Source organism: Diabrotica undecimpunctata, chromosome 9, assembly GCF_040954645.1.
Source record: "Diabrotica undecimpunctata isolate CICGRU chromosome 9, icDiaUnde3, whole genome shotgun sequence".
NCBI classification, from domain to species: Eukaryota; Metazoa; Arthropoda; class Insecta; order Coleoptera; family Chrysomelidae; genus Diabrotica; species Diabrotica undecimpunctata.
This window is the reverse complement of record NC_092811.1, coordinates 117,331,032-117,354,636: the sequence shown is the minus strand read 5'-3', so window position 1 is coordinate 117,354,636 and position 23,605 is coordinate 117,331,032. Positions and strand designations below refer to the sequence as shown.

At 34.7% G+C, this 23,605-nt stretch overlaps 1 protein-coding gene across 1 annotated transcript in view; it reads left to right on the top strand.

Annotated features, from left to right (window-relative positions):
• Positions 1 to 23,605, top strand: part of LOC140450643 (UPAR/Ly6 domain-containing protein crok-like) — a 40,016-nt gene that overhangs the window by 4,330 nt on the left and 12,081 nt on the right. Inside the window, exon 2 of the mRNA XM_072544304.1 lies at positions 13,237 to 13,491. Coding sequence (XP_072400405.1) covers positions 13,237 to 13,491 — 255 coding nt within the window. The remainder of the gene's footprint in view (positions 1 to 13,236; positions 13,492 to 23,605) is intronic.

The window sequence follows — 23,605 nt, the reverse complement described above, 5'->3', positions numbered from 1 at the left end:
AAAGTTTACGATTGTAAAAACAAAACAACCTAGACAGGAATGCCGAACAACGAAAAAAAGTAAAGAAAACCTTAAGGGCGCGGAACAGAAAGTATAATGGATGATAAAATAAAGCATATTGTAGAAAATTACAAGAAAAACGAAATAAAAAAAAATTACAAAGAGGTAAATTAAATTAAAACTGGATACCAGGGAAGAACGATGAATGTAAAAAAATATTTCTAAGAGCCTCTTAGAGAAGAGGCTTTACGAAACCGACTTAGAAAGAAATACTCCAAGCATGGAACAAGAAATATTAAATCCTATACACAAAAGGGGAGATGAAACTGAATGCGCAAACTATAGTCGAATATCCCTGTTAGAGGTAATATACAAAGAGTTCGCCATACTAAATAAAAAACGATTAGAAATATATATGGAGAAGAATCTAGGATAATACCAGGGAGGATTTCGTAAGGGAAGATTAAAAACCGATCAATTTTTATGCTAAAACAAATCCTGATCAATTGCTATAAATACAACATTTCAACACAAGTACTTTTCATTGATTACAAAGCTGCCTACGATACAATAGACAGAAACAAATTAATAGAAACGCTAAAAAAATTTCAAGTGCCAGAAAAAATAGTGATATTGGTAAAAATAACCATTAGCTAAACCATTGTGCGTTGTGCACAATTAACATTGTGCTGTGAAATGCAATGGTGGAGTCTCAGAAGAATTCGAAGTGAAAAAAGGTGTTCGTCAAGGAGACCCGTTGTCTACCTTGCTACTCAATATAATTCTAGAAAAAATTGTAACGGTTAGTGGGATAAATAGATCCGGCATTATTTTCTACAAATAGCACCAATACTTAGTGTACGCTGATAAAGTGGTTCTCAAAGAAATGGAAAATAACTGTAAACGTACTGTAATTTCTTAGTTATTCGTTAAGAAACTCTTCCACCTAATAATATGGTCTTTCAGATAGATAGGATTTTGTCAATTTACGAAATTTAAGGAAAGAAGTTGTAGATTTAAGTTGCAAAGGGAGGTGGTTGTATAATTTTTTTGCCGGATATAATATAGGGATCGGAAATACACATCAAAGCTCGAATTTCTAGGTCTTGCGGGAAAAACCTGTAGGTGTTTACGAATTAAGCAAACAGTTTCTAGAATATATAAAGAGGAAAGAATTAAAATCCCGTTATTTTTTAAGTAGCTTCTGCAATGTGTTATTCTACTGAGGCCAAAAAGATACCGTATTGCTCTTTTTTTTGTAATTTAAAAATAACATCAGATTGGGCAGCTGTACTAGAACCCCAAAAAGGAAGACCATATCGAAGATATGACTCGAACAAAGGAAAATATGTTATTTTGGAAAGTGTTAAATTGATTTCCTTCGAAATAGATCTTGTTACATAGCAGGCTGAGGCTAGTTTCTTACTTAACAAATCGATATGGAGGGGCCATTTAAGGTTGTTGTATATAAAAATACCAAGAAATTTTACAGAATCGACGATACTGATCTGGCTGTTATAACGAAGCAAGAGCTCCTTTATAGGATAATGCTACTGTCTTAGAGTCGGACCAGGTTTTTATTTTAAGTAGGTTTAAGTCTCATCGTTCAAGTTTATTTACTCCAAAAGGGAGTATATTCCTAGAGATATATGCTTAAAGTTTTTGTATCTTCAAGGAATAGGATACTGTTTTGGATTGGGGTAGTGGGGCAGATTGATTTACCCAAAATGGCGGACGGAGAAAGTGGCAAGGGCCAAGGAGAAGGTGGTTATTCATTATCTCCTGGTGGTGGGTTTTCTTTTGGCTGGTCGGCCGTCAGTCGATAAAAATACCGGGATCACAAAAAAACGATTCCCTTCAAAGTTGTTTGGCCTTTCTTTAGTAAATGCGTGGAGGTTAGCTATGGCTAGGTCCTCACCCTGTACAAATATCATTGTGCAATGAGATCTGAAAACCAATCTCCACCTGTCCGTAGTGTATTGACTCGACTTTCCAACATATGACTTCGGGGAACTGTGTGTTTAGGATTGTAGGTAGTGGTTAGCAAGTGAGTGTCCTCTGAGAGCTGGGTGCACTTGCCAACTTAGGGATGGATGTAACAAGGAATAATATCGATTTTGGATGAATAAATTTGATTCATGGTATGAAAATCTCGGGACAGAGTCCGGCGATGTCATCCCTTTTTTCTACAAAGACATTAAAAAGAACAATAGACATAAAGTGAGTTATTGACTGCATTTTTGAGGTGAAATCGTGTATTGGAATTTGTTTGAAAGTAATTACAATTTGCATTTGATGTGGACTAGTTTCTTGCCAAATTGCCTCGGCAGTTTGGACAAATTGGAGCATTTGCCTTGGGGCATTACAGTGATTTGTGTTGTTATCAGCAGTTATTTTTGTGGGCATTTGGTGTTGAGATGTTCGCTTTGTATGAAATTGGTTGGATATTGTCAGTAAAACAGTAAGAACCTGCTCCTATGTGGTCTCTGTTCTCTTTCTGCCTTGCTTTGGTGTATATTAAGATTTTGATGTATATTCAAACGGATTTTTCTGATTGGTTAGCGTAGATGCCTTCGAACATTTTTATATCTACCGTGAGTGGACCTTCGAGAATTTTGTGGGAATGTGGTTGATAATTAATATATTTGGATTTGCCTGTATATCGTTTTTCGTATTTCTCGATGCGACTTTTGGGGTTGTCTGCCATTCAAGCGGCAAATAAACTGCATACTCTTATGATAGGATTCTTGGACTAAGGGAAAGCCCTATTTAACACTAAGCGTTGACAGACTTTCTTCGCCTTCAGTGCTCACTTTAGGTCTCCAAAGTGACTGTTAACCCGATCGGTTGCACTACGCGATATTTCGGTGATTCTTTTTCACTACTTGTAACGTAGGCTCAGGAAGATGCATATTGATGGCAAGGATCTGCGCATAATAACCAGTCTCTATTGGAACCAAAGTGCTGAGATAAAGATGAGCAACTTACACAGTGGGAAGATAGATATTAAAAAGAGTGTACGACAGGGATGCGTCCTCTCGACGCTCCAGTTCAATATATACTCTGAAAAAATCTTCAGAGAAGCACTGGGAGAAGTTTCGGAGGGTATCAAAGTAAACGGAGAGGTAATCAATAATATAAGATATGCTGATGACACAGTTATTATCGCAAATGACTGCAACGAGCTTCAAAGACTCATGCAAAGCATACACACAGCAAGTCAAGAATATGGTTTAGAACTCAATACAACCAAAACTAAATGCATGCTCATCAGCAGAACACAACAACCTCCGATGCAATTGACATTAAACAACCGAAAAATAGAACAAGTGGAGACATACACATACCTTGGAACCACAGTCAACACAAAATGGGACCAGTCAACAGAAATAAGATCACGAATTGAAAAAGCGCGAAACGCGTTCAACAATATAAAAAAGTGGTTCACAAGCAAAATCTCAATGGAACTAAAATTAAGACTGGTCAAGTGTTATGTCTTCCCGGTCTTGTTCTATGAAGCAGAGGCATGGACCACAACGGAAGCCACCCTGAAGAAACTAGAATCCTTTGAGCTGTGGATATATCGCCGTATTCTTCGGATATCCTGGACAGACCACATCACTAACGTGGAAGTAATGCAGAGAATAGGCAAAAGCAAAGAAATAATCTTCACCGTAAAGAAACGGAAGCTTGAGTACTTCGGACATGTCGTGAGGAATATTAAGTACCGGCTGCTACAGTTAATAGTCCAAGGAAGAATCGACAGTAGGAGGGGACCGGGAAGAAGACGACACTCATGGATGCATAACCTGCGACAATGGTTCGGACTAACATCGACCGAACTGTTCAGAGGTGCCGTAAACAAAGTCAAAATAGCCTTGTTAATAGCCAACGTCCGAAACGGATAGGGCAAAGGAAGAAGAAGAAGAACGTAGGGTTCCTGGGCTAAGGGAAAGCCTTATTTAGCATCAAGCGTTAACAGACTTTGTACAACTTTAGTATTCACTTTAGGGTTCGAAAATGACTGCCAACCGGACCAGGTGTTCTACGCTGTGTTTCGTTAATTCCTTTTCACTATTCTTGACATAGAGTTCCTGGGCTAAGAAAAAACTCAGTTCAGCACCAAGTATCGACAGACTTTTTTACACCTATAATGATCTTACAATACATTTTAACCGGATTGGGTGCCCTACGCGTGGTTGTTTTTGTGCTATCCTGTTCTATGAGTACTGTTCAATTCACAGCGTTACGGCCTGTATCGGGATGGATAGTCCTCTTAAAATATACATTAATTTGTTACCGGATTGTCAATCAATTCAAAAGAGAAGTTTCAAGTCGCTAGGAGAAACGATGTGCTACCATCCATTTCTGCGACTGTGTATCTTTTAAAGACATAATAATAATAGATTAGATAAAATATGGGTCGTTATGTGAATAGATTTGAAACGATAATATTCACTTTAAGTGGTCTAGCTATCTTTGAGTATAATACACGCCTGATCTACCAAACTAATATACAGGGTGATGAATCGTCAAATGCGCCATAGGAAACTCAATGGGAAATTCTAAATTATTGAATTCCTGTTTCCTTAATTATTTTACACCAAAAGTCAAGAAAAACTTTGTAGAGGACTGAAATCTGTATCGAAAACAAATGTTAAAATTCTTCTAAGAATTAAACGTATGTATTCCAAAATTTTGCAACAATATAATACATTTTTCAGGCCACCAGGCAGTCATTGCAGACCAGTTTAATATTCATAATTCCACGGCCTTAAAATTTTTTAAAAGAAATAAATTCCGTTCATATAAATTTCAATGTGATCAAGAACTAAAATCGTTGTCGAGCAATGAGCAGAATTTTTTTATGAAATTTTAGAGAGGGCTAATGCAGACAGACAATTTTTAAAAAACATTTTGTTTAGCGATGAACGTACATACATTAAATAATGAACCAAATGTTCAAAATTATAGGGTTTGGTCGACAAGACAGCCTGAGGATATTATTGAAAGCCATACCCAATATCTTCGAAAAACAAATGTCTGGCTAGGGATATTTAGATACAATATTATTGGACCATTTTTCTATGAGGAAAATTTAAATTCAAAAAAGTTTTTATACTTGCTACAAGAAGAGATTTTACCGCGACTCCGCAGAAATAGCTCCAGATGAAGAAGAAATTTGGTTTCAAATTGATGGATGCCCTGTGCACAATAACTGGGAGGTAAAGGAAGTCCTTAAACTTAATTGTTTCCTTTGCAAAATCTATTCTGACCAAAAATTTACAGATACTGAAGCATTAAAAATGCGAATCATTGAAGACTGTGCAAAAATAACGCCACGCGTTCTGGCTAATGTTAAACGAAAATTGTACAATCTAGTGGGATACTGCTTAGTACAAAGTGGCTTATTGTTTGAACATTTGTTATAGTTTTATGTTTAGAAATTATGATAAATTATTTTTAGGAAAGATCACAGTAAAACTATATTGAAATTCTTTGAATTATTGTATAACCTGGAATTGAATTGGAGTGTATTATATTATACACGTCACACACATTCTTGCACTACGTGTGACCTAACTTTTAGGGGTGGCCTAAAAAATATATTATATTTTTGTAAAATTTTGGAGCACACTTAATTCGTAGAACAATTTTATAATCCAGTAAAATAAGGCAAAAAAGGGGGCAAACCTCGGAATGAAAGATAATAAGCTGAAAATTTGCATACGTCTTTATTTTGATGGTATAAAACTTATCTCAAAAGTCTCATATAATCACGTGTCCGCGACTTAAGATATTTAAGGTCAAAGGTCACGAAAATGAGTTTTCTGCAAATATCTCGTTTCCCTTACACTTTATGACATTTAAGGTGGTAAGAAAAATTGTAGAATGGAAAATTCTCTTCAATTTTTGTCTCAAGTACTTTTATGTACCTTCAACCCTTCTTAAGATAGAGCGCAAAGAGTGGGGGACCGCTTACCTGTGTATACGGTAACGCGAAGTCAGCCAGTAGGATTCAATAAATAATAAGTTATATAGTTAATTATTCACTTAAAATACTATTATTATCATTAAATTTTTACTATTTATTATTTAATAAACTATATTTATAGATATTAATTATAAAATATATATTTTTTATATATTTATTTTATTTTTAACAAACATACAATATTAAATAAAATACTTTTCGTTCATATTACTACGAATAATATATCTCGAAATACAAATCTCTTGTACGGCGGTTGCTGTTTCTGCGAAGCTGTAGCAGATGCTCCTTTGTTATATATGACCTAACCTGTTTTTTTTTAATATGACTTTCTACACACCGTGGCGAATGAGTTTGGGACTTCTATGTATATACGCACAATAGCGGTGGAGGGATATTTCACTTGATGATGGGAATGGCAGGGTAGAACTATTTTTCTGCGTTAGTATTTCTTTACCGAAAAAAATTTATTTTATTATATTTTTATTTTATTTTTATAAAAATTTATTTCTAATTAAAAGCTGTTAATATCACTACAAAACAAGCCAGAGATGATGCTGATGTTCTCATTGTAGAAACAGCTATTGCAGAGTCTGAAGATGTAGGAAAAACTTTCGTCATTGTAGGAGAAGATATTGATTTGCTAGTTATCTTGATAGGACGAGCTCAATCACATCAACAAGAATTTTTTTTTTTAAAAATTGGTAAGGGTAATGCTGAGACAAAATTATATTCATCGAAAAGTTTTGATAAATACCCTCATTCTAAGAAACACATCTTATTTTTACACGCGTTTAGTGGATGTGATACGACTTCTGCGATTTATAGGAAAGGTAAAATATCGTTTATTAAAATGTTCAAAAAAAATCACCATTTACATCAGTCACCTCAACTATTTTAACAAAAAAACTGCCCTGTACAAGAATTATTTGAAAATGGAGTACGTATTTTCTTAGCAGCGTATAATGCTCCAACATCAGAAGACGATATAGACTCTTTTCGATACACCCAGTTCATCAAATCAACAAGACTTAACAAACCAGTGCAGTTATCAAGTCTTCCACCTTGAAGTGCAGTAGCTCGTCAGCATATCATTCGTGTCTATTATCAGACCCAAATTTGGTTGGGAAATGATTTAGAATCCCAAGAATTCGGCTGGGTAATGCAAAATGAATTTCTGGAACCAATAACAACATTATTACCGCCAGCACCAGAAGAACTGCTGAATACAATATTTTGCAATTGCAAGAAAGGTTGTGGTTCTAATTGCGGATGCAGGAAATCAGGATTGCAATGTACTTTAATTTGTGGGCAGTGTAATGGACAATCATGTCTAAACGCTTCATCAACTTCAGATGATTTCAATGAAAAAAGTGAATATGCACCTGATATTCTTGAATATTTTTATTCTGATACTTTAATAAACGAGAATGATGATGATGAATCCGATATTGAGCAGTCAGAGGAAGAAGAAGAAGAAGAAGAAGAAGACGATGAAGAAGAAAATTAATACAAAAATATCGACCGACTTGGTCGAGTGTTGATGGCGAAGTGAGTCTTTTGCGCCAAAGCCGGTTTTTGCCTTAGCGTGCAAAAACACAAAGCATTACCGTTAGTGGCGCGTATGTTTAAATAGAGATAAAAATGAATATATCACTACTGTATAAATGTAAATAAATTCAAAACAAATATAAATGCGAAACGGAACAATAATAAAAGAATATATATTATATTTGTAACTTTAATAAATCGATTATTGGATTAATAAATAAATATATAATTTTAAAAAATAACAAATATGATTTTTTCAGTATTTAATTAAATATAAAAGTGATTATTGTTGAATTCTGCACTTGATCTTAATTTATCGTATATACAGCTGTTAAAAATATCATTAAAGTTCATTTGAAATATTTCATTTAATATTGTATGTTTGTTAAAAATAAAATAAATATTATATAAAAAATATATATTTTATAATTAATATCTATAAATATAGTTTATTAAATAATAAATAATAAAAATTTAATGATAATAATAGTATTTTAAGTGAATAATTAACTATATAACTTATTATTTATTGAATCCTACTGGCTGACTTCGCGTTACCGTATACACAGGTAAGCGGTCCCCCACTCTTTGCGCTCTATCTTAAGAAGGGTTGAAGGTACATAAAAGTACTTGAGACAAAAATTGAAGAGAATTTTCCATTCTACAATTTTTCTTACCACCTTAAATGTCATAAAGTGTAAGGGAAACGAGATATTTGCAGAAAACTCATTTTCGTGACCTTTGACCTTAAATATCTTAAGTCGCGGACACGTGATTATATGAGACTTTTGAGGTAAGTTTTATACCATCAAAATAAAGACGTATGCAAATTTTCAGCTTATTATCTTTCATTCCGAGGTTGCATCCTTATTTTACCGGACTATTAATAGTTTTTAATACAGATTTCAGTCCTCTACAAATAGTATCTTATGACTTTTGATGTAAACTAAATTAGAGAAGCAGAAATTCAACAATTTAGAAGTTCCCACTGAGTTTCCTATGGCCCGTTTGGTGATTCACCACCCAGTAAATGGGGAGTAATGGAAGGCTGGAGATGGGAGGTGCATTTACTATGCTAGGTGCTAAAGAGAGATAGATAAACCACCGATCGAATGCTCTACGTTTCACTACTTTGTTCACTATGTCTAAAATAGTCTATTTTTATTATATCTATAATATTTACAGTGTTTTTCCACTTAAGATAGCAAAACGTAGACAACATCTAAAGGTGGGTACACATATGCGAGCCGAACTGTTTGCGAACTGCTCGTGAGCTGTTCGCGAAGAGTTCGTTGAAAATATGTTTATGTTCAGGCTATCCAATACCCTAAGTATCTAATAACAAACCGAGAATTAATTTACTTCGTTATTCTAAACATTTCGGTATTTTGTTTAGATTATCTGTTATTAATTTCTCTCGTTACTTTTGAATAAGCCGCGCTCGTTCAGCAATTTTGTTTAACCGAATGATCTCATCGCACACTTAGCAGAAACAATTTATAGACACAATTTATAGTTCTGCGAACATTCTTTGTGTTCGTCCCAAAAACCGACAGGCTGTGGTTCCTGACGAGCAACGAACGAACAGCTCGCAAGCGGTTTGTCCCGTCGTACAAATTAACGAATATAGCGTTCACAAACGGTTCGCGAACAGTTCTGCTCGCATATGTGTACCCGCCTTAAAGGTGGGTACACATATGCGAGCCGAACTGTTTGCGAACTGCTCGTGAGCTGTTCGCGAAGAGTTCGTTAAAAATATGTTTATGTTCAGGCTATCCAATACCCTAAGTATCTAATAACAAACCGAGAATTAATTTACTTCGTTATTCTAAACATTTCGGTATTTTGTTTAGATTATCTGTTATTAATTTCTCTCGTTACTTTTGAATAAGCCGCGCTCGTTCAGCAATTGTGTTTAACCGAATGATCTCATCGCACACTTAGCAGAAACAATTTATAGACACAATTTATAGTTCTGCGAACATTCTTTGTGTTCGTCCCAAAAACCGACAGGCTGTGGTTCCTGACGAGCAACGAACGAACAGCTCGCAAGCGGTTTGTCCCGTCGTACAAATTAACGAATATAGCGTTCACAAACGGTTCGCGAACAGTTCTGCTCGCATATGTGTACCCGCCTTTATGCATTTTTTGTGCTCCCAATTTGGATTTTGACATACCGGCCAATTTCGTGGAAGATACGGAATTACAGCTTTTTGTAGAAGTAATAGAAATTGATGATATGAAGAATATAGGCGATGCAAGAATTTAAAAAGATGTACTAAAATGTGCAATAAAACTACCTTAAAAACGACAAAGCAGCTGACCCAGATCAAATTCTATCTAAATTAAAAAACCCCTCTATTCACAAAAATTTTCTATCTAAAAACTATCTTATTTTTAACAATGTATTTCTTTAAGTACTGGCCATCCATGCATTAGGAAATTGTAGTTGGATAATCGCGTAATCAAATTATAAAACATCAAGAGTTAATTATGTAACATACTCAATTACGTCAGGTGGTGGAAAAAAGTAAAATCAATACGTAAGTAATGTTTTCATTACTGCTAATAGTGGAAAGCTCACTCAAAATATTGTTCAGTAAAAGTTTTATGCGAAATTAATGTAAAATGTAATGGATTTTAAATAGCTACAGGAATTACATTATCATGCTTATACTGTAGTTTCTGGAAAATTAATATTGAAGACAAAGAATTAAAAAGCTTGGGATAATTACATTAATATTTAAAAAAACTAGTAATTGTATTCATCGTTCTACTCACTAAATACGTTTTTGTTTATATAGACCCATTAACAATCAGAATATTGTATATTCTGCTTAATGTGCCATGCTCAATTTTGAGCGTAGGTAGTCTATATTGCTTATCATTAAGTGAAGACGGATATACGGGACCTACAGTTTGATGTCGATTCCGAACGACTGTGTAGAGGAGCTGTCTTAGATAGATAACGACTGTTTAATTTGTAGTGTGATGTTGTAGTGGGGAATAGAATCCAAGTCATTCGACATCAAAGGCGGACGCATAGTCACCTCCAAGCCACCTAGCTATATACATTTTTTATTTATCCAGAAACTATAGGTTTATCATACATATTGTTCCTAAAGATAATTCATAAGAGAATCTACAAGCTGTGTTAAAGTCAAATTTCCCCCAATCAATTCGGGTTCACAATTGCTGTTGGTACTAGAGAGGCTTTGTTCTTACTATAAGTCTTATTCCAGACATGCAGAGGCGTCAACTGCGATGTAAACACATATCTGGTTGATTGCGAGAAAGCGTTTGATCGAGTACAGCACGCCAAGATGATGCAAATACTAAAAGAAGCAGGAATTAACAACCAAGATCTGAAAATAATTAGAAATCTTTACTGGAATCAGACAGCAAATCTCAGAGTTGAAGGTGAACACACTGTCTATGTGAAAATCATGCGTGGAGTGAGGCAAGGCTGTGTTTTGTCTCCTCTAATCTTTAATCTGTACACTGAAAGAATATTTATCGAAGCTTTACACGAAACTGAAAAAGGTATTCTACTAAATGGTTACCGGCTAAACAATATCAGATATGCAGATGACACCATAGTATTTGTGGACAACTTAGAAGACCTACAGGTTACTTACTACCTTATACTTACCTATAAACGTTAAGAAGACAAAGCTTATGATAATTAGCAAGAAAAAAATAACAGAAGGTCAACTCTACTTCAACCAATCCCCTGTAGAAAGAGTGACACTACAACTACCTTGGCACCATAATAAATGTAGAATGGACCAACAACCAGGAGATTAGAGCACGCATCGGAAAAGCTAGATCCACCTCCATTCGGATGGGAGCCTTCTTCAAGAGTCACAACTCTGTTATTTTTAACTGCTTTAAATGGTCCAGTATCATTCTATCATATATTTTCTAAAGATGTGAAACAGTTGTATTTATTCATTGTAAAGAAGTTTATTGCGGGCTGCAGTTAAGTTTATTGAGGAATTGAGGGGCTGTTTGAAAAGATATTTATTTATAGCCACGACCGGACTAAAAACGTAAAAAACACGTTTTTGGATCTTATTTTCTCTCGTTATAACCAAATTTGCCTCGCTATAGACGGTTATAGTTCAATAGAAATTTCACGGGACATCTAATGTATCTCGTTATAAGCGAAACCTCGTAATAACCGTGTTCGTTATAGAGGGAGTATACTGTACTAATTTAAGTAGCCACTAACACCTGACCAAACCAACATTTTAGTCCTAAATAGCGTTCAGAAAAATCAAAATAGGAAAAAAAACAATGTAACAAACGAAGAAGTCACAGAATATACATCAAAACGAAAAAAAAAACTGTCCAAGACAGAGTGACACCAGAAATGCTAAAATAACTAGGTACCTACCTATAAATTTATTGACGTAGATAAAGCATTTGATAGTATACCGAGAGAAACTATTTAGAGTAACCTGAAATAAAGGCAAATAAATAACAAGCTATGTAACGCTATAATAAGCTTTATTAAAAAAAATAAATCAGACGCTTTCAGGATGAACATCTGGTAGAGACTGCCTTATACGCGAAACTATTGGTAAAATCGTACAGCAACCAAAACAATGGCCAGGAAGACTTAAAAACCTATCTACGAAGATATGGAAATAAAGAACATTATCTAGAGTCTCAAATATTTTAACGAAACTTCGATAGATATAGATTATGCAGTTGAAAAGATATGGCAGGATTCAAATGAAATATGTTCTTGTCAAGCGTTTTTACTTTATTTCATTTAATTTATACCCATTAGAGCCATCAAAACATGCGTTGCCGGGTGCCGCCATCTGTTTTATTGAGACAATTCGGCCGTTTTTCAGTTTTTATTGGCTCTCGACTAATGCTTGGTTTATAGAAATGGGTGAGGGCTATGATTCTGGAGTTTTCGAAACCAATTTTGTGACCTTTGTGAAGATGGTGTTGACTTAGAGCTGAAATTGAATCGGAATTGCGAAGTGAAATGGAATTTTCATGAATCCTATCTTGTATTATACGATTGGTATGGAATACGTAAGATCGTGGGCAGCATGCACAAGAAATTTCCTTAAACTCCGTGTTGTTCATGTGGAATGTTGTCTTTGATTGTTTGGACAAGAAATAAAAGTTTTTCTTCTTCTTCTTCCTCTTTAAAAGCAATTCTGCTTGTTCATTGGCGGATTAATACCTCTATGGAAGGCTGTCACTCCATATTTTGCGCGCTCACTCGACACTGAGGAGTAGGAAGACTGAGACCTCAGTGCCGTTTGATGGTTCTTGTATTTATACAGAACACGACACTGGTACGTCACGAGTGAGGGCAGATTGAGACCCCGAACTCGAACAGAACCGTATCCCTCTTAATCTCGCTTAATAGCAAATAAAATGTAGAAATAGCCATCTGATCAAGGCTTGTCTCTAAGATTTCGTTAACTTTACTTTATTCTTGGCTTTCTCTTTTGGTTTGTAGTCATAAAATCTCAAATCAATTAAATTCTTGTTATTTATTATAAATTATTGCGTCTCTCGTGACCAAATCAACAAAACAAGTACTGTTATATAGTGATAAAATTTGCGATTCCTTCTTTAAAAAGAAATTACCTAATATGCTTAGTTACTTAAATTTTGACTAAACTAGTTCAGAAATATTTAGAAACATCTCAAATTTTTAGGTAAAGCCCAAGAGGAGTATCCATATCCAATTCAAACCAACTTACTATATAACAAATTAGATGCAGAAACCGGTAGCATTCTACAGTGTTATGACTGTAACTCTGAATACGACCCTAGATGCGGTGATCCTTTCAATCCGTATACAATCGGCATGATCAACTGCACCGATAGAAATACTCCTGAACATCTGCTAGATCCAGATGATCCAGAAAAGAAGCTTAAACCAACTTTGTGTAGAAAAATTGTCCAAAGAGGTAAGTAAAGATTTTTTTCTCTACACTAGATTTATATATTGTAAATAACAAGAAATTAAAAAAAAAAAACGTATATAAAGCAGGCCTTGAAATAAGCTTTACTTCTTCCGGATGGTTAGTATTCCCACACAAGGAGTTCAAAATAAATATTACATGACCAAACTTGTAGGTATATACCTGATTATTTTATTTCTTTAAATTACAATTTTAAGTCTAAAACATGTTTAAACCCTTTTGGTTACTTTTGCGACGTATATGTAAAGGGTAGTTATTTGTTAGTAATGTCATAAAATTTATAAACAAGGTCATTCAACCTTAAATTCCATTTGACTATCTAACACAGTAAATTTAAAACCCAACAATACCATGAAATGTATGTGGTAGAGTATGGGCTGGTTGAGTATATAAAAAATTTGTCTTGTGGGAAAAATCGGAATTTTTTGATGTTCTGCCGCCACGTGAGACAGGTCGGACAGGTGGGCAGATGTTACAGGTACGATCTTTGTCGTGTAAATTTTTCCTCTTTCTGTCAGATGTATGTTATGTGTCGGTTATTTTTCTCCTTCTTCCCCGTCGTCTTTTTTTCCGTCTGATAAATCATCTTTATCTGTCGTCTTCTCCTTTTCCTTTTCTCTTCGTATGTCAAATCTTTTGTCTGTTAAAACGTCAGTTCGTCTGACTTAAGGTACTTCTTATGTTTTAGTAACTCAATCATTAACAATGGCGGCTGACGAGAGCTATTTTAGATTTTTTTAATGAATGTGGCACATAATACACCAAGAAACTCTTATATTTTACCGAGAAAAAGTCTCATAAGAACAAACTGAACAAAATTTACTACAAAATGAATAAGATAATCCCTAAAATTAATTTAGGAGTACACAAATGTTTCATGTTTGTCTAGCAAAATCAAGTTTTTTTATAGTTCATGTATAAAAATTTTGTTCATTTTTTCTTATCACTCTCAGCCAAATTTCTGGCTTCGGCCCATGTTATTTCTCCCTCTTGAACTAATTCCCTTACATATTTGTCCCAAGTCTGCCTTGATCTTCCTTTCTTTTTTATTCTCGTTTGCCATACCCGTTTAACTTGTCTAAAATTTTCATTCTTTTCAAAGAAACAATATGAAGCCTCGGAATCGGATTGAAGATTGAAGACGACCACGGCAAGAAATAAGGACAAGAGAAAAATATCCAAAACCCAGATGAGAAATACTACATGTAACAAAGGAAAGTAAGATGAAGAAACCAGAAATAAAATAAAAATTAATGGCATCATTATTGAACAAGCACCTAATGGAAATAAAATATCTTGGTATTACACTGTCCAGCTATGGAGACTTTAACAAAGAACTAAGAAATCAAGTACAAAAAGCCAATAGACTGGCTGAATGCCTTAATAACACTATATGGCGAAACAGACAGATTAACACTGAGATGAAATCAAGAATTTATAAAGCCAGTGTAAGACCAATATTGACATATGGCTCACAAACAAGACCCGACACAGCCACAACACAAAGGCTACTGGAAACGGCAGAGATGAGAGTACTGAGAAGAATTACAGGAAATATGCTAAGAGATCGAAAGAGAAGTGAAGACATTAGAAGAAAATGTAACGTACAGTGTATAAATAAATGAACACAAAATAGAAAAAAAGAATGGAATAACCACATAAGCAGAATGGGGTTGACCTGTGTCCTCAAAATAGAAAAAGATAAGTCACCAATCGGCAGAAGAAGTATCGGACGACCGCGCAAAAGATGGAGAGAACAATGAACAATTGCTTATAAAGAGGAAGAAGAAGAACAAAGGAAAGTGAAAATCAAAATTAAATTTATATATACTAATCTCTAAAGTGGAGTAGCAAAAGACACCAGGGCTAAAAAAGTGTAGCCTTACTAATACACCAAAGACATCAAAATCACATCAAAGAGTGTCAGATAAGAATGGAGAAGAAACACCTGATCATCATCAAAGTATTGGACCCAGAAAATAACAATCCTCAAATAATAAGGGATTCATTTTATGACGAACTACAATAAGTAATAGAGCAAGTCAGAGGAAAGATGATAATACTGAGGGATTTTAACGCTCGAATATCCACCAAGTAATACCCAGAATATTCAGAGGAGCGAGTATTTTATATGGTCGCCTGAGTGAATATTCAGAGGAGCTTCTTGGCGAATATCAAAGTGATTTTAAGCCTGGTCGATCAACAACAGACCAGATCTTTGTGCTAAGGCAAATACTGGAAAAAACCAATGAACTCAATATCGACACATACCATCTTTTCGTAGATTTTAAATCGGCCTATGATAGTGTCCTAAGAAATAAATTGTATGAAGCCATTCATACAATTTATTTCTTATGGGGTTTATACCTTTTCCTATTTCATACAATTTATATCTTCTTATCAGTTTATCGGGGATGAATTTCACATCCCCGATAAACTGATAAGATTGGTTAAGGCTACAATGCGTAAAGTTGTTTGCAAAGTCGAAATACAGGGCGAATAATCACAGGCATTTGAAACACATGTTGGGCTGCGACAGGGAGATGCGCTGGCGTGTCTCCTTTTCAACATAGCTTTGAAAAAGGCGGTCAGGGATGCCCAAATAGACAGTAGAGAAAACATTTTTAATAAATCATCCCAAATTTTGACATATGCAGATGATGTTGATCTAGTTGCCCGCACAATACGCAAGCTAGAAGAAATGAATACCACCTTGTCACACGCCTCAAAAAATATGGGCCTGCAAGTAAATGAAAATAAAACTAAGATAATGGCATCAACACGCAATAATAGAGCCAGAAACATCGGCCTCTACCTTTGAAGTGGTGGACAAATTCACATACTTAGGCTCCCTGATCACCAAGGAGAACGTCATGACGGAAGAAATCAAGCGAAGAATAATCCTAGCAAACAAATGCTATTTTGGACTGAGTAGACATATGAGAAGCGGAAACTTAAGCCAAAAAACAAAAATAACCATATACAAAACCCTTATACAACCAGTGTTGACATATGGGTCGGAGACATGGACCATTTCCAAGGCAGATGAAAATCTCCTGCTTATATTTGAACGAAGGATCCTGAGAAGAATATTTGGTGGCATCTGTGAAAATGGTATTTGGAGAAGGAGGTATAACTACGAGATATATCACAGATATAAACATATATTTGGTGGTAAAGACGTAGTATCCTTTATAAAAATAGGAAGACTAAGATGGGCAGGACATCTGGCAAGATCACAGCAGAACAACCCTCCTAGAAGAATCCTTATGTCACAACCTGTGGGAAGTAGAAATAGGGGTAGACCAAAACTCAGATGAAGGGATGGTGTAGATGAGGATGGTAGACAAATAGGCGCAGCAAACTGGCAACAGTTGGCAATGGATAGAACTGACTGGCGTAATAGACTTGGGAAGGTCGAGGCTCTTTTATAGGGCTGTAACACCAATGATGATTATGATGAATACCCAGAATTAAGCAAAAATTTAACGAGGATGTTAAAAATGAAAATGGAGAACTGATGGTAAACTTATGCACGAATAACGAACTAATTTTTTATTTCTCTGCTTTATCTTTTTTATTAGTTTGTATGTTTTTATAGCTTTTACTTAAATTTTCGCTGAATTTAAATCTTTTTTTCATTTTTCTTTAATTTTAGTTATCAGTAGAAAGAGATCAATATATATTTCTGGTCCTCTCCTAACTGTTGTGTCCGTTGTTGTCTTCCTATTACTTTTTTCCACTCTTATATCCACTATTTTCCACTATAAATTATTGATCTTTTAGCTCACACCTTTACTTCTCTAGTGTACTTATTTGTATTTCTTTGTGTTTGTGGAAACTATTAGTTTCGATTGTCTTTTTTCGTCTGTTGTTTTTCCCAGTACTCCCATTACTTCTTTATACAAATCATCTTTTATTCCTAGTCTGCTATTAAAACCGGCTACTAAGAATATTTTCCTTTTTCTCCGTCTGTTATAGCTGATAATTCTTTCCACGATTTATCTCTATTATCTTTATGGTAACAAATTACATGATAGTCATCATCATCATTCTGGCTTTACAACCTTGTCTGAGTCCTAGCCTCCTCAAGAATTTCTCTTCAGTCGGTCCTATCCATCGCCTTCCTCCGCCAAGCACGTATTCCCATATTTCTCATGTCTTCATCGGTGTTATGAAGGAACCTTGTTCTGGACCATCCTCTTCTTCTCTGACCAATGGGTCTATCAAGGAGTTTTCTAGCTGGGTCATTTTGTTCCATGCGCATTAGACTCCAGGTCTCTGAACCATATGTTAGGACTGGGCGTATTATTGTTTTGTAGAGTTTTATTTTTGTATTTCTCGATACAATTGGGGCTTTAAGGAGGAGATTGAGTGATGAATGACTGATTCTTTTAATGCTACCTACACCTCTCGTACAGTGTTTTCCATTCGTCCAACAATATGGATTTGCACTGATTTGTTATTTATTGGACAAGTGGTTGTGATTTATGACATACGTATTACTTTTTTTAGAGCCAGATTGGACAGTATATAGGAGAGAGGGTCTCTCTGGCGCACCCCGTTATTTATTTTAAAAGGTTTAGACAGTTCCCCCTGAATTGGTACTCTACATTCAACTTTTTCAAAAGTTAGTTTTCTTAAATTTACCAACTGATGTGGTATTTCTAGCTCTTCCATTGCTTTGAACATTTCTCTTTTATTCACAGAGTCATAGGCTGCTTTGTAGTTTATAAATATGTGATGAATATCAATGCCATATTCCAGTGTTTTTTCTAAAATTTATTTTAGGGTTGCAATCTGATAAATTGTCGATTTACCACCTCTGAAACCAGCCTGGTATTTTTCTACTATCCGGTCTGCATATGGTGCCATACGGTGACATAACACTGTGGAAAAATTTTTATACGCTACATTTAGAAGCGTAATTCCTCTGTGGTGAGAGCATTCAAAGATATCCCCTTTTTTGTGTGTAGCGCAAAGTATTTCAATATTTCAATCATTTGGGAGGGATTTCTGTTTCCATATTTCTTTCATAAGCTGCTTTAATATCATTATAGTATCATGGCCACCTTCTTTATATAGTTCAGGTGGTATCTATTTCGGGTGATATGTCTCTGGCTAGTTTTTAACTGCATCTTTAACTTCAAGAATCGTTGGTGGTTCCTCTTCCCTCTCGTCTGTTCTCCTTACCTAATCTCTTTTATCTTCCAGGTTTTTTCTCTTTCTCAATATTAACTGCCTCGATAAAATATTCCACTTATCTATTTAATACATCTTTCCTTGTTGTTAATAGGTCTACATTCTGACTTCTGCATTGTCTTGTGGTTGCCTTGAATTCTTTTCTTTTGATATTAACTTTCTTATAGAATTCTCTGAATTATTTCTCTCTGTTAAGGTTTTCTATATATTTAAGTTCCTTATTTAAGTGGTTTCGTTTTTTTCTTTTGTGTATCCTATTTTCTTCTCTTTTCTTTCTAGAGTAATTCTCTACAGTTGTACAGTTGTTCTGTAACAAAAATGTGCTGAGGAGTCTGGGTGACTCTATCCAAAAGGGTGAACTCTAAAATGTACCTTGATACACCAACGAACTAATATGTGGAATAACGGAAGATGGAAGGGATTAGATAGAAATAAATTATGTAAAAGAAATAAATAAAGGGTAAATATGAATTTTAAAATATAGCGGAATTAAGTGTTGGCTAGCGACTATGCAGGAGAATGACCACTTGACACTCAAAGAAGGATTCGGCCAATTTGCATGCCCTACAGAGACCGTAAGATATAAGAACTAATGACAAGAAAACCACCAAGAAATAAACAGATGAAAGATAAAAGTTGCTCTAATGAATGCTTGGGCGCCAGGAAGTTAAATGTTTTTTTCCGAGATATCTTGTATTGCTGAAATATGAAAGATAGGTACTAATTGAAATATTAAATTTTAACCACAACTTTAATAATTACCAAACTTAGGTACAGACTATTTTAAATGCTTATATACTAACCACCACCTCTTATGTACAGTTAACTTAGCTATATTTACAGTAAAATCCCTGAATATAATTATAAAACAATTTACCCCTGATATACCCCTTAATTTCAAATCGTGACAAAAGTTATACCCAATAATATTGTATAAATAATAAATATAATTATATACTACTCACTAATAGTTTAGTTTTCGTTCAAGAATTGTTTAGGTTTTCAAGTGAAAACTCTCTGGATATGTGTGCACACGATAACCTAACAAAGAGAAATTCAAGGGAGAGTTATAACCTCATCCCTTGGTAGACAATAAATAATTAAATTAAGTTATAATGATTAATGTTTTAAGAAAATTGAAGGTATTTATTATTAAGGATATATATTTAAATTAAAAGTGGAACCAAAAGTTAAAACCTTGAAGATGACGTAGCAAAAGTTATTTAAAATAATTGAATGAGAAACAAAAATAAAAGTAAGTTCTTCCTGCCGGTTTCCGTAGGTTGCCCTTGAAGATGATCCGGTGGACAACTAGACTCAGGTGGTAAAAGGTACACCAAACCTGGATTCCTTGTATCAGGTACTCTTAGACAAATAAGTCAACTTAAAATTCTTCTTAAATTTCCAATAAAAACCAGTGAACTTAAAACTTCTTCCCCTTGTCCTTAGTAAGTACAACCCAAAAACTAAAAAGATTTCTTCCCCTGACTTGCAATTGGATTCTGGGAGTAGGCAGCTAGGGTGACCCAACTGAAAGTATCCTCGTACAAACAACAAAATAACTCAAATGATTTCTTCTAAAACGAACAGCTCTTGACAATAAAATAAACTTAAACTCAATTCGGGAAAAATGGCACTTCCCAGCCGCTACTATTCTGATCGAAACGATCTTTCTTCGATCACATCCAGTTCACAAGTAACCGTTAAGGTTCTACAAGTCGTCGGATGGATGTACTTCCAGAATCTTACCACTGGTGGCGCGGTTTAATGCCAACCTTAGAAAATAAGATTTACTGGGAGTTATTTAAATATTTAGTTTAAGAATATTTCAATATGAATTTAATTTAGAATTAAATTAAAAGATTCCAGTCACAAAAAAAAGGTAAACGATTATTTAAGTAACGGACTCGTTACAGTTCTAGTTCGTCTTCATCGTTCATCTTTCTGTAGGCTTCATTTTTTTCTTTTGTTGCATTCTTGCAATCACCGTCAAACCAATGATTTTTATGGGCACAAATTTCTGTTCCAATTTCATCTTTCGCTGCTGCTTCAACATCTTTCTTTATTCTGGGCCAGTAGGAGTATATATCTGTCTGACCTTTTTCATTAACTTTTTGATTCCTTAGCCTGTTGGTGATGTTTTTCGAGTACGCATTTGTCGCATCTCTCAGCTTTTGTACATTCCATTTTTTTTATCCATTTTATTTTCTTTACTGGTATTTGAAATTCTAGCTCTCAATGTTGAGATCACTAGGCAATGATCTGAGTCTATATTTTCGCCTCTATAACTTCTGCAGTTTATTACGTCTGTCCCATGCCTTGAATCTATTAAGATGTGATCAATCTAATTCGTTGTTCTTCTATCAAAAGAGGTCCAGGTTACCTTGTGTATGTTCTTGTAATCAAAACAGATACTAGTGACTGTCATATTTAGTGCTGCTGCTAGGTTTATCAGTCGAAATCCATCATTGCTACTGATGTTGTGCATAATAAGCTTTCCTATCGTGAGCATGAAAACTCGCTCTCGTCCTATTCTTGCATTCATGTCACCTAATACAATCTCAATGTCATTTCTAGGACATCTCCTGTAGGCTTGCTCTAGGTCTATGAAGAACTGTTCTTTTATTTCCTCTGGTTTGTTATCAGTCGGGGCATGTGCATTGATCAAACTTGATAGTTAGTAACCGCGAAATATTAAATACCGGCTTTTGGTTAACCAAAACACACCTTGGTACCAACATAAACAGCTAATGGGACCACTCTACTGAAATAAAACATTCTTAAAATACGTTTATTAATAATTTTTATTACATAATAATTATACAATAATTACTGTATGGCGATGCACCCAAGGCAGGTATAATTAACGACCTTGTTTGTCAAGCACATTCCGATGTTATAATCTATTATGTAGGTTATTGTTATACAAACATTTTCTGCGTAGTCATTATATTTGAGGGTCTAATAAACACGTGTCGGGCGTGTGTAGAATAACCAAAATAAACATATTTTTTAGGAGAAATGACTTGTTTAAAACTATTCCTGTTACTGTTACAAGGGAAACGCGTTCATCCTTTACAATTATACTTGATGTATGATGGCGATGTATTATAGTAAATAATAAAAGAGATTTAGAACAAAAAGTGGAATAGTGGAGACATGTTCTTGAGAAAAAAGGTTTAAACCTTTGTGGGTCAAAACTTTTGGTGAAATGACGGTGAAAAGTTGTAGATTTTAAGTATATAGGATGGATATTACAGAGTTATATGAAAATAAAAAAAAGCTTGTTTTTTGTAGTCTAAATCAATATGTTTGCAGTGGACCTACTCATTGCTTCTGGTCTTCGACTTTTTGGCAAATATATCCTTGTTTGCATTTAGCTAATGTCCTATAAATTTCTAACATATCGGCCATTACAGCAGAAATTATCTGACTTTTGACAATTATTAACATAAATTCAAATTTAAATAAAAGTTTCTGTACCATGTTCTTACAGCATGTATTGTGAAGCTTATAGTGATAAAATTTATTAAAAAGGAAATTCCTAATTAATATGTTCCTTTTCACTATTCGAAATCTACATAATCCTTGCTACAGATGCTGTGCCAACAGTTTTCGAGTTTCAGGATTAAAAATTTATCATACCAGCTGACGTTCCGAAAAAAGGAAAAATATTTCCATTTAAATCCACTTGAATTCAGATCGTATCTCTGCGAAACTATTTCTGGACCAATGCCCACAAAAGTTCTCTCTATAAACAGACACCATATCGCACAGAAAGCTTTCAGTTTCCAGCATAAAAGCCGGCCGATAAGAGTTATTTGCCGCATAATCGTCACTGTCGATATTTCCTAACTGGAATCTCGATAAACCCAAACTCTCCCTAAAACTAAGGCCTGAAATGGTATAAATCAGTGCTAATGTCCTCGGAAATGTATAAATGACAAATGATTTTTGTTATCTTAACCCTTTTTATGGGATAATCGATTTTTGATTGCGACTCTGCAATCCGAAGGCGGTTTTTTGTATATTCATCAAGAGTTTAAATATATATGATAGATGAAGAAGATACAGGATGCAGAAACAATTAAAAACATTCACTAATAAAGAAATAGAAAACACGTACCATAATAATTGATATGAAGTTAGCACTAGATCACTGAAATAAAGCAATAAATAAAGTACAGAAGATGAAATTAATTATTGTCATTCTATAATTCAGTATATATAAACAGTTCACAAAACATTGTAGAATAAGACCAGAAACGATACAATGATTAGACTGTATAAGACAAAAAGCTGGATATGGACGCAAAAAAAAACTCTAGAATGCAAGCTTTTCCAGGAGCTTTAATATTCTTTAAATTACTTTTTTGTTTTTACGTCGTCTTTTTCAGTTATGGCCCAGTGCCTCTAGCTTTCATTTTATGCATTCAGGAATTATTTACCGATCATCCCCTTGTAAAAAATATCCATCAATGTTACCACCACCTTTCTACATTACACACTAAGATTACCTTTAATGGATTCCGCCTCACATTGGTATACCTGGCAACGAATTCGCAGATCAGCATGCTAAAACGGCTTTAACAGATACCACATCAACAATTCATATCCAAATTTTCAAAGATTTAAAAACATAAGCATACATATTCGCCACGATATTATGGCAAACCCACTGGAGCTCCTTAAATACATCCTTACGTGCAATCCATCCCTCATTGTATAAGCCATTATAGACTGGCCCTACGGGACAATCTAAACAAGACCTTACAATTATACGAAGAATCCGTATAGGCCACATCAAACTAACACACAGCTTCCTGTGATATCAGATTTCCGGCCTATCTGTCAATTTTCTTACCAAATGCCACCAATACAGTGTAGTAAGATGACA